We start from the raw sequence: 12,304 nt of genomic DNA, 5'->3' as shown, positions 1-12,304 counted from the left end.
CAGTGATGGGATAGATGAAAGAAACTAAACTGAGCTTGAAACCCAGCAAGCCGGGACACTGTGGGTGATTGTCTCCCATTTCTGAGAAATCAGCCAGTTGCCTGCCCTGGGGGGGGGGGTTCCACTTGCCCTAAAGAAGCAGGTATGTGGTCTGGGGATGCTTCTGGATCCAGCTTTGTCGCTGGAAGCAGAGGTAACATCAGTTGCTTGAAGTCCCTTTTACTAGCTCCAACTCGTATGAGAAGCTGCAGCAATCCCTGGACCTGGTTAGCTGAATCACAACAGCTGCGACGTTGGTGACACTGAAGGTTGGATTGCTGCAATGCGCTCTATATGGGGTTATTCCTGAGCTTGGTCCAGAAACTGCAGTTAGCAACCACGCTGCGGCATTTAACGCTTACAGGAGTGGGATTCTGTCAGCATCTAACACCCGTGCTCAGAGTTCTACACTGGCTGCCAATTGGTTACTAGCCCAAGTTCAAGATGTTACTATTGGAATATAAAGCCATTATCATATTGGGACCAGTTTACTTGAAGGATCACATATGTACCCACTCAGCCACTTTTATAAGTGCCACATAATGTTCTCATCTTTTGGTGTCACAGTTCCTACACTCTGGAACTTCCTTTTTATTCCTGGCCTGTTTATGCAAGTCTACTAAGTCTACTAAGACATATAAAGTTGGTGTGTACTTTAAACTGTAAATTTAGTTTACAATGAATATTTTTATCTGTTGGTTTTCTTCTTTTTGCTTTTTAAAAACTAGATTTTACCGTTGACTTTTATTCACATTTGAAATGCAAACTTTATATTCTTTGTAAACTGCTTGGAGATTTTATGCAGTTAAGGAGTATACAAATTTTGTAAAATAAATAGAATTACACTAAAATAAACACCAGTAGACAGAACAATAAAACACAGTGAAAGCTGAAGAGAGAACTTACAGGAAACATCTTAAAAAGCTGTAACCGGTATGCAGTCCATCCTTTTTTTGATTTATAGATGGGTAATGGGAACTTGACATTTCGGGCATACTGAGAAAACAATAGCACCAGGAAAATAGTCCTAGAGAAGGGAGAGGAAGGAGAAAAGTTAATGAATCAATTAACTCTTCACTGAGGTAATAGTTAGCCAATAGAAGCAACTGCAGTTTCTAGCAGTTACTGCTGTGCTTACAGTAACAGAGATGGAAGGGATGAAAGGATCATCTAGTCCAACCCCCTTCAATGAAGGAATTGCAAATAATAATAATAATAATAATAATAATAATAATAATAATAATAATAATAATAATTTGTTTCCCGCCCTCCCCAGCCGAGACCAGGCTCAGAGCGGCTAACATCATAAAAACAACACAATAAGCATAAAAACAGACATCAATAAATTAAAATACATCTTAAAATTAATTTAAGCAAGTTAAAATCCGGGCAGGTGGCAATTATCAGGGTGGAACTGAGAGTGGTTAATAATTGCCAGGGCCAACTGTTTCCACTGATCATACAAGGACCTGTGAGCGGGTTGGGGGCCTCCTCTGGGCTTGTTTTATACAAAGGAAAGTAAGTCAAACTGCATCCTGCCCAAAGGCCTGGCGGAACAGCTCCGTCTTGCAGGCCCTGCGGAAAGAGGTCAAATCCCGCAGGGCCCTGGTCTCTTGTGGGAAGCGTTCAAGGAGGCTAGGGTCACGGCCGAAAAGGCCCTGGCTCTAGTCAAGACCAGTCTAATTTCCCTGTGGTCCGGGATCTCCAAGATGTTTTTGTTTGAAGACCGTAAGGTCCTCTGTGGGGCATACCAGAAGAGGCAGTCCCGTAGGTAGGAGGGTCCTAGGACGTGTAGGGCTTTAAAGGTTAAAATCAGCACCTTAAACCTGACCCTGTACTCCACTGGGAGCCAGTGCAGCTGGTATAGCACTGGGTGAATGTGATCCCGCGGCAAGGACCCCGTAAGGAGTCTCGCCGCTGCATTCTGCACCTGCTGGAGTTTCTGGGTCAGTCTCAAGGGCAGCCCCACGTAGAGAACTAAAGAATCCATGACAAGTGGCTACCCAACCATTGCTTAAAATCCTCCAGGGAGTCCACCACCTTCTGAGAGAGTCTGTTCCACTGTCAGACAGCTCATACTGTCATAAATTCCTTCCTCGTGCTTAGTCAGAATCTCCTTCCTTGCCACTTGAATCCATTGGCTTGGGTCCTAGTCTCTGGAGCAGGAGAAAACTAACTTGGTCCACCTTCCTTGGGATACCACTTTAGATTTTTGAAGATGACTATCATATCACCTCTCAGTTTTATTTTTGTGTATTTAAAACTACAGTAAAACTGCACATTTAAAGTACAGTAACTACTGCAGAAATATAACTGTATCATGGCAAAAGTTTTTATTTTTAGTCAGAGAAAGTAAGATATTAGCCTTTTAAAATGAAAAAGTTACTTAATGTTGCCATTTCTTTCTTTCTTTTTTAATGAACTTTATAAGCATAAGCTTAATTTAATTTGTTCCGCTCACAAGCTTTAAGAACTGAAATTCCACAGTGAATTTGCCTTTCCGCCTGCAAAACTCCCCTAGAACAGATGAAGTTTTGTCTGGGAGAGAAGCAGACTTACTACAGTGGGAGGCCGGCTTAGGCTTTAGCATGTTTTGAAGTCTTGCCGAAATCCACATTTTAGGAAGTGAAGCAAAACCAAAACCAACAACAACAACAACAACAACAACCTTGCCCAGTGCTAAGAAAGAAATCTAATCTTCAGTCTCCTCAACATTACAGGTCTGCAAAGTGTCAGTAGGGTAGTTGGGAGATGATTTTTTTTTTTTACTTTTAAGGTTAGGCAGCCAGGTTCTCTTTTTAAGCTCAGGGTCAAGATCTTCACTGTGTGGGGACCTGGAATTTCCCCTTATTTTTCTATTAGGTATTTACATATTGCTTAATGGGGGGGGGGGCTAGACTGATATCTCATCTTCTGTGTTTGTTTCTATAATGTGTTTTAAGCTGCATTAACACTGCCTGTAAGCTGCCTTGAGCTCAAGAAAGGCTCAATAAATCAATTAAATAAATGTACTGCTCAGGGGCCATGCTTCCTCACTTGGCTGCCACAGGATGTGAAACAATGGCCAAAGTAAGCAAACTTAAGGTCTAAATTGTTAGCCTCTGAAATAAGCAGGCTTCCCAATTACATAACCAAATCCTCAGAATGCCCCTATCAACAAAATGTGTGTGCCATTATACATGTTCAGACTTCCTATGCCGGAAGAAGGCTGTCTTTATGTTAAGTGCCAAACGCAGCTTCGAGAAATGCTAATCCACTGAGAACACAGCTACAAATTCCTGAACAAACTTTCCTGAAATTCTAGGAGGGCAGGTTACATCCCAGTATATAAAAGAGTGAGGCCGAAATCACCTTTACCTCAAAAGGAAACAGACAAAGACCTTTGTTCTTCTCCTTCAGGCACAAAGATCTGAACTCTGCAGTGGCATCATTTGATACCATGACCTTCTGCTAAGCATGAATGAGTAAAAAAAAGAAAGCCTTCTTGTGCTGTTTTTTTTAAAACGTGAAAGCCTTAATGGTAGTTTTAAAATATGACTTCTTTATGGAACAGCATTTGATCTAGCGCTGTCAAATTATTTATACAAAGTTGCTGGGGTGTTGTTGTTTTTTTGGGGGTGCGCTTGTGTGAAGAGGGTTCACCAAAATCCTAAGACCAGCTTCTACTCTTTCATACACTTTTTTACACCTGTTCACAACTAACTATTCCCTCAATCTGCTGCTGATTCTGTGAATTGAAAAACCCACACAACTTGAAATGACTTCTTTATTACGCGGTCCTAGCCAAGGACGCGGGTGGTGCTGTGGTCTAAACCACAGAGCCCAGGGCTTGCCGATCAGAAGGTCGGTGGTTCGAATCCCCATGATGGGGTGAGCTCCCGTTGCTCGGTCCCTGCTCCTGCCCACCTAGCAGTTCGAAAGCACATCAAAGTTAAAGTAGATAAATAGGCACCGCTCCGGCGGGAAGGTAAACGGCGTTTCCGTGCGCTGCTCTGGTTCGCCAGAAGCAGCTTAGTCATACTGGCCACATGACCTGGAAGCTGTCTGCAGACAAATGCTGGCTCCCTCGGCCAGTAAAGTGAGATGAGCGTTGCAACCCCAAAGTCATCTGCAACTGGACCTAACAGTCAAGGGTACCTTTACCTTTACCTAGCCATCAGAATCATGTAACTAAATGTACTGAAACTGCAGGTCCGTTTTGCCACTGATGATTATGGCAAACAATACCCTCATACTGTCCTCACGCTGGGGGGGGGGCTGGGATCCCTGTTGCCAGAGCAACCAGGCTGCACCCCCTCATGCATCATTCCAATCCACACCTGCTATTAAGTGGGTCAGAGTCAGACTGCAGAGACAGGGTGAATTCAGGGCTGCCTTGCTTCCTATAACAACGTTGATTTAAGAGGTCAGTCTGTGCCCCAAGAGTCAATAATCCATTTAACTTGAACCTGGTCCTTGAGCCAAGGCTCTAAAGGTAGGGCTGCTTTGGGTTGCTGATAATCTTCCCTGCAGTCCCTGGTGATTGATGTCCCAATTTGATGGCCAATTTGGAATTCCAACAGTTTTGTATGTTTTTAAACTTGATTGTAAGTTGCCTAGAGACTGCCTTGTGATAACTGTATGTGATAACACACATACACAAAAACATTATCAACAATTCTGGTAATATTTGAGTGATCAACTTGGAATGAAGACAGTTTTCCTAATAGTCACATTGATTTCTTGGAATTTATTGGTAGCATTTTAGACATGGCCACTGAACCTAGAACTTACAGGAGGAGTAGAATATGCATGAAGATTGCATGAGGACTTAAGAATGACGTTCTGCTTCTGAACATATGAATATGCCACAGTTCTGTGAGCAAAGTGTTAACACCAGGCCCCATAATCATTTTTTCTGTAATAGTAGTGGGATGCTGCTGAATTGGAAATGTACTGGGATCCAATGTAAATCCGGTCTTAAAGGATCTAAATTGGACCCCAGTAGGTTTCTGAGCACAATTCAAAGTGTTGGTGCTGATCTTTAAACCCCTAAAAGGCTTTGGCCCTGTATACCTGAAGGAGTGTCTCCACCCCCATCATTCACTGAGATCCAGCTCCGAGGGCCTTCTGGCAGTTACCTCATTGCGAGAAGTGATGTTACAGAAAATGAGGCAGAGGGCCTTCTTGGTAGTTGTGCCCACCCTGGCCAAGCTTCATGGCTGAGTGGGGATTCAAACCCTGGTCTCCCAGTTCCCAGTCTGACACTACTACATTGTTAGCTGTTTTAGGCATCTGGAAAGCCAGCACACCATTGCTTAAGAAATACTTTAGAATATAACATCTTTAGAATATGACATCTTTCCGCAGGACCTGCAAGACAGAGCTGTTCCACCAGGCCTTTGGCCAGGGCACAGCCTGACTCCCTCCCTCGGCAATCTTCGCGGAGCTCTGGCCCAATGGTTGCCAGTGGCTTGATTTGAATCAATTTTATAATGAATGATTTTAGAGTGTTGTGTTGTGTTGTACTGTTTTATTGTTGTTAGCCGCCCTGAGCCCGGCTTCGGCTGGGGAGGGCGGGATATAAATAAAAGTTGTTGTTGTTGTTGTTGTTGTTGTTGTTGTTGTTGTTGTTGTTGTTGTTGTTGTTATTACTTAGAAGGATTCTCATTTCATAGATTCATCTTCATTTTAAGATAATGGCCTTTAGTACCCCCTAGGAGAGGCAATGATCAATAGTGACAGACATTGGCTGTTTTATACTGACTGACTGCACTTCATCAACTGTTGAGGGACAAAGGATACTCACAGCATGGCTATGCCCCAGTGTTTGCCTGCTCTTTCTCCAGCAGCCTGGAAGCCAGAGAGCCCGATGAGAGCCACAGTTGGTGTAATCGTCAGAGGTCCAATGTATCTCAGGAGCGCTCCTGGCAGGCCCAGGAACCCAATCACCACTTCTATCAAAGATGACATAATAATAGCGCCTTGGATCTGAACACAGAGAAAAATAATAGTAATTTAGATTTTTAAAGAAATTCTATGCTTCTGAGGGTTTTTTGTTTTTTTTTCAATGGGTGGATGAACTGCAAGTCAAATAATTCAGTGACAAGGCAGAACTGGGCAATGGCATGTGTTATTCAGCTAGGTGCTTAAGCAGACGTTTTCTGGGCTAAAGAATATCTGAAGGTCAGAGGTATGTTCTGTGGTACCAACAGAAGTCGGTTCAATAGCAAAGCTCCCAACTTCATCCACTTCCTCTTACCGCTTAAGCACACTGCTTGCTTTCAATGCACAACGGGGGTCATTAGACCAGCCTGGCCGTTGTGTCCATAGCACATCACACTGTCATACAGGAAGACCTGGGTTCCAAGCTAACCTTTAAAGCTCTCAGATCGAACCGGCAAGGGCTGGTGGCGCCACGGAGGTGATGCTCTTAGCTCCTAGGGGCAGAGTGTATGATGCATTTGGTCACACGTGCTCTTTAGAGGCTGGCATAGAGCAGCGCTGTGGTCTCAGGAGACTGCCAGCCCCCCCTTGGCTGCAGGCCTCTTGGCAGGATGGAACTACGGTTTGAAGATGGGGAAGAGAGAGGGGATGTTTTTAAATTGAGGAATAACTGGCAGCCCAAAGCAATGGGATGGGAGAAAAGTTCCATGACACACGTGTGAACTGGAGTCTATTCTATTTTTTCCCCCTGGAGTGAGACAACTCTCCTGGATTCTTATGGATATTTGCATCTAACGAATGATCATTTGAGGAGGAGGAGAAACCGAATAGCAAATCTACACATGGCTTTGGGGAAACTGGGCACTCCTTACAATTGTACCTGGCTTTCCAAAACAGAAATACAATAAACGCGGATTATCCTCATTGCAGAGCAGAGACAATCCAATAATTTGTTAGAAGCTAATTGGTTATTTTGGCTATCACTGGTCAGCTGAGCATATCACAAGATGCAGAATGCCAAACTCCCCTGACGTGGGAGCATGTCTCCATCAAGACCATAGTGCACCTCAAGTTGTTTTGGGGAGGGTGAGGGGATTTCGCAGGCACAATTAACATACAGAAAAGATTAAAACCTGCATGTAACGAATGTGCGGAAAAAGTTACATGCAAAGAGAAGAATGAAAAAGGGTAACAATTTTAACAGTTCAAGGCAGCAGGGCATCTGGATGAAAAGAACCTACTGAAGTGAGGACATGGCACTGATTACATGGTGCAAGTTACCTCTCGTATCCTAGGGTACCAGATATGTTCCGTGTGCAGCAGTTCTGTTGTTCCATTGGTAATCATTACAGCTTAGGAAGGCAAAAAGAAATATTTCGCATTATGGCAAAATAAAGCACAACGATTCCATGCACCCCAGCATTAAATTCTGTATGAAACAAGAAGGTGCCCAAGTCCAGAATTACAACACAAAGAGGGTAGTCTGCTTCAGGCATCTCCAACCTGTCCAACCTTTCTATGAAAATCTCCAAGAAAGACAACCGCAGAACTTTAGCAACTTGCTCTGTTGATACTGAACCATGATACCCCCGAATACCAGATGCTGGGTAGTAAGACCAAGGCACAGTCATCACTTCCAGAATCTGCTTGTCAGTGATCAGTTGGCATCTGACTGGCCATGGCTAGAAAGGCTGGCACAGGCAACACTCATATGAGTTGCTCCTGAGGTTAGTACAGTGCTGAACCTCCTATTTCCTTCTACGGCTTTAACCCAACTGTTTGGCCATTCTAGTGAATGAACAGGATCTACCACCACCAATCTGCCCCACCCCCCAGCACTTCTTATGGACATCATTTTATATATTTTGCTTTTTAAACACCACCCCATCGTTGTTTATTTGTTTCCTCACATAATTTGTAAATCATCCATTCTGTATTTAGGCTGTGTTCTAGATGAATTCATTCCTCAAGGGCTAATCTCTAATGCCAGTTTCAAGACTGTTGAAACTAGGAATGGACAAGTAACCAGAGTTGGCACAAAAGGAGGCAAAGGTCCACTTAAGAGCTGCAGAGGGGTGATTCAGAGTGCAGATAAAGTGACTTTTGCATATTATTTCTCCAGATCTGTCGCCTGTTAATTGGGATGGCTAGACCGCAATAGCAGCTCCTGTCTGACGCCTCATGAAGGTTAGAAGTGGTCAAGGAAGAAAGAACAAAGATTCTTTTCATAAACAAAATGTTCTATATTTATGATTCCTAATTTCCATACAGTAGCTCTTCCCTGAGGCATGTAGAATGTAGCCATCCTGATCTATTAGAGCTGCAGTCAGGCTATTTGACCTAAAATCCTGCAATTAGGACACAAGAATATATGCTCAGTGTCACTGATGCCCAGCGGGGCCTGAGCTTCTACACAAAAACAGATTCTGTAACCAGAAAACCAAAGCAGCACAATTATTGTACAAACAAAATTGAAAGCATATTATTTTGTACACTTGTTTTGAGATTATTATTTTAGAATTTGGAAGTGTTTGCCTTTTTATTGCCATCCATTTGGAAAAGAGGATTTGCAGGACTACGAAGGAACTAGGACTTCAGCTGAGCAGCATATGGACATGTGTCTCCTGACTGTGCATGAAGCTGCAGATCAGTAGCCAGCCAAGGCGAGTCAATCAGGGAAACAGAGGCAACATCCCCCAGCCCAAAATATCATATTCATATTGAATATTTGTGAATTATCAAACTTCGGGAATATGCCAACCTCTCTTGCAGCTGCAGATACAGTTGAAAGTGTGCTTCTTGTTCCACTACATTTACTCAACACAAAAATCACTCTTGTAGAATAAGGACCCTGAATCTTGGTGAATGTATGTATTACACACTGTATTTTTTAGATTTTTAACTACTGGTGGTAACAATGCCCCTCCCTTTGGCTCCTCCGCATGTCACAGGACCTCCTACCATACTGCAAAACTACTTCCTGCAATGTCAAGTGGAGTGAGTTCAAATCTCAGTTCAGCCATGGACTTATAGAGCTGACCTTAGACCTCTCAGCCTTAATTGCTCACTGCAACATGGGAACAATAATCGCTTTTCATGAATACTTGTTGTTTGGAGGATGAGGTAAGAACTCTTTGCAAGCTTTGGAACTAATGATAGGCCACCATCTCAAAAAAGATTCCACATAATCTTCTTAGATATCTGTTTAGGCTGTCCTGGGAAGCCAGCATATATTTTGATTCCCAAAGGTGCTTCAAAGCAAAGTTGCCCTGAGTCATCTGGGCTTGGTAAATCTGTAGCAGAGTGCTTTCCTATTCTGCTTCCTTGCTGGGCCGTGCCACATTCAGCAAGGAGAAACAAAAACCTATGTAATCACTGGACCAGTTTCCAGTTTGGGACTTGTAGGGTCTCTCTAACCATCCCCAAAAATGGTTTCTGCTTTCAAATGCTCAGGAAAAGAACCTGCAGCCCCTTCAGAAAAGGCAAGCAATCAGCTAAGAATGTGGACACTGTTGCTACTCTCTTTCTTCATAGGACAGTTGTTTCTCATCAAGTGCAATATTAGCGTTGGCTGCACTGTAGTCTTAAGTAACAGATCTGGCCCTGGCCTCTAGTCATGTAAACACGCCAATTAATTCCAAAAGTACTTAGTGCTATTTTATACTTGTTTGCCCTGTTAAGACCTGTCAGAAAGAATATACGTAGGAGCATGAACACACACACACACACACACACACACACACACACACACACACACACCACCACCACCATCACAAAAATATATCATGTTCTAGTTTCCTTAGATGTGCCAATGTAGTCAAGACACTGTGGCTCCAAATAATGCTATAAATATGTTGTATAAGCAAGGCAGGAATAATAAAAAATGGGGTTTCAGAGTAGAAATCATGTTCATTCTTTAGTGTTTGCTGTGAATAAACAATGGTTCACCATAACCATGGAACCAAAAACAATGGTTTAGCATTAGAAGGACAAACTGAAACACTTGGTTCACACACTACTACCTCCTCCTCCTCCTCTGGCATGGCCATGTGGAGTCTGGGTTCTACTACTCTTTTTTAGACAAACCACAGCTTGTTTGTGACATCCAGACCAGGACAAACTGCAGTTATGCTCAACTATAGTTAGTAGAAAAAGCCAAGTTCAAACTGTACTTTTTAAGGCTAGCTTCTTTTCACAAACACACACCGGGGGGGGGGGGAGGATGGTGAGGGGATGAGGGTCAGTGCACAGGAATCAGAGGAGCATGACCCATCACCACAGCCAGAGCCCCCGCCCCCCCCGGTCTCCATGAACATGTCAGACTCTGAGGCGTAGATGCTCTAGTAATAATAATTATTATTATTTATACCCCGCCCTCCCCGGCCAGAGCTGGGCTCAGGGCAGCTAACACCAGTAAAATTACAGTAAAAACATAATTGGGGGGGGGGGGAGAGAACCAATTTAAAATGCAATTTAAAATGCAGCCTCATTTTAAAAGTAGCCCATAGATCAAAACTGTAAGGGAAGGGAAACATAAGGGTCAGGCTGAGTCCAAACCAAAGGCCAGGCAGAACAGCTCTGTCTTGCAGACCCTGCAGAAAGATGTCAAATCCTGCAGGGCCCTAGTTTCTTGTGACAAAGCATTCCACTAAGTTGGGGCCAGTAATGAAAAGGCCCTGGCCCTAGTTGAGACCAATCTACCCACCTTGCAACTTGGGAACTCCAAAATGTTGTCATTTGTGGACCTTAAGGTCCTCCACGGGGCATACCAGGAGAGGCGGTCCTGTAGGTACATGGGTCTCTAGGAGGCTGAGGCAGGCTAGACTCCCCAGCCCAGCTCACTAGCTGACCTAGGAGGAGGTGTGTCAGTGGATTAGGCTCAGGACAGGTGGGGGTCACCTGCCTTATCAAGCCCAGATGCTGCGATCAAGATTCAAGGGATAAAAGAGAAGCAGAGCTGAGGTGCTGTGTCTGGTCAACTTCTCATGTTGAATGACCACAGCTTGGTTGTCCTAAGAGCTTCACAGGACTGAACCCCTTGGATCGGCTGCAGAGGCCGACTGGCCTGACTGTTGGACTATGGACTTGGCTTTCAGTATTGAACATGGACAGTGTTTCCTGACCTGTTGGGACTACTAACATTTGCCCTTGGGACTGTATACACCAGCGGGACTGGTGGCCAGGGGTTCAGGACACATGAAGAGAGAAGAGCAGAGACAGATACGTCAACATATTTTCAGATTGCTTGGGAAGACCCACAGGAGGAGATTTAGGCAGCTGTGTGAAACAGGTCATACATACACCATTATACTTAAGTATACAAAAGAATACAGGCAATTCCACAATTGTGTGCATTTGGTATGCATAGGACCATGCACATGTGTGCCATTTTCGGCACCAGAAAGGGATCAGGGTGGGGGCAGAACTCCCCCATGCAAATGGGGAGGGAGTTGCATGTTCATAAGAGGAGCCCTGCTGGATCATTCCATGCCAATTCCCATAGTAGCCAATTGAATTCAACATTAGTAACATAAGAAGAGCCTGGTGAATCAAGCCAATACCCCATCTAGTCCAGCATCCTGTTCTTACAGTGGCCAACCAGACGCCCATGGGAAACCAGCAAGCTAGATTTGGGCACAAGAGGATTCAAGCACAAGAGCAATCTCCCCTCTGGTGGTTTCCAGCAACTGGTAAAAGAAGCCCATATGCAGAGATGAAGGCAACATTCCTCTCCCACTATTGCATCTAGACACTGAAGTCCCTAAAGATGCAGGATCCATACAGCCATCACTACTAGCAGCCCACACTTTTTTTTAAACTTGTTTAATGAGTGTAGTTGTTGTTGTTGTTGTTGTTGTTTAGTCGTTTCCAACTCTTCGTGACCCCATGGACCAGAGCACGCCAGGCACTCCTGTCTTCCACTGCCTCCCACAGTTTGGTCAAACTCCATGTTCATAGCTTCGAGAACACTGTCCCACCATCTCGTCCTCTGTCGTCCCCTTCTCCTTGTGCCCTCCATCTTTCCCAACATCAGGGTCTTTTCCAGGGAGTCTTCTCTTCTCATGAGGTGGCCAAAGTAGTAGAGCCTCAGCTTCAGGATCTGTCCTTCCAGTGAGCACTCAGGGCTGATTTCCTTCAGAATGAATAGGTTTGATCTTCTTGCAGTCCATGGGACTCTCAAGAGTCTCCTCCAGCACCATAATTCAAAAGCATCCATTCTTTGGTGATCAGCCTTCTTTATGGTCCAGCTTTCACTTCCATACGTGACTACTGGGAAAACCATAGCTTTGACTATACGGGCCTTTGTTGGCAAGGTGATATGTACTAGTGTGAGACAAAT

General features: G+C 44.1%; 1 protein-coding gene across 11 annotated transcripts in view; it reads right to left on the bottom strand.

The window, feature by feature from the left end:
* Nucleotides 1–12,304, bottom strand: part of SLC23A2 (solute carrier family 23 member 2) — an 85,603-nt gene that overhangs the window by 21,051 nt on the left and 52,248 nt on the right. For all 11 annotated transcript variants that reach the window (XM_083629437.1, XM_083629441.1, XM_083629446.1 and 8 more), the window contains 3 exons: nt 7,246–7,316; nt 5,828–6,009; nt 946–1,066 (listed from right to left, as the gene is read on the bottom strand). In XM_083629437.1, coding sequence (XP_083485563.1) covers nt 946–1,066; nt 5,828–6,009; nt 7,246–7,316 — 374 coding nt within the window. The remainder of the gene's footprint in view (nt 1–945; nt 1,067–5,827; nt 6,010–7,245; nt 7,317–12,304) is intronic.

This window comes from Podarcis filfolensis, assembly GCF_964270895.1.
Source record: "Podarcis filfolensis genome assembly, chromosome: 8".
NCBI classification, from domain to species: Eukaryota; Metazoa; Chordata; class Lepidosauria; order Squamata; family Lacertidae; genus Podarcis; species Podarcis filfolensis.
Note: the sequence above shows the minus strand (reverse complement) of the source record. Positions and strands in the feature narration are given on the sequence as shown.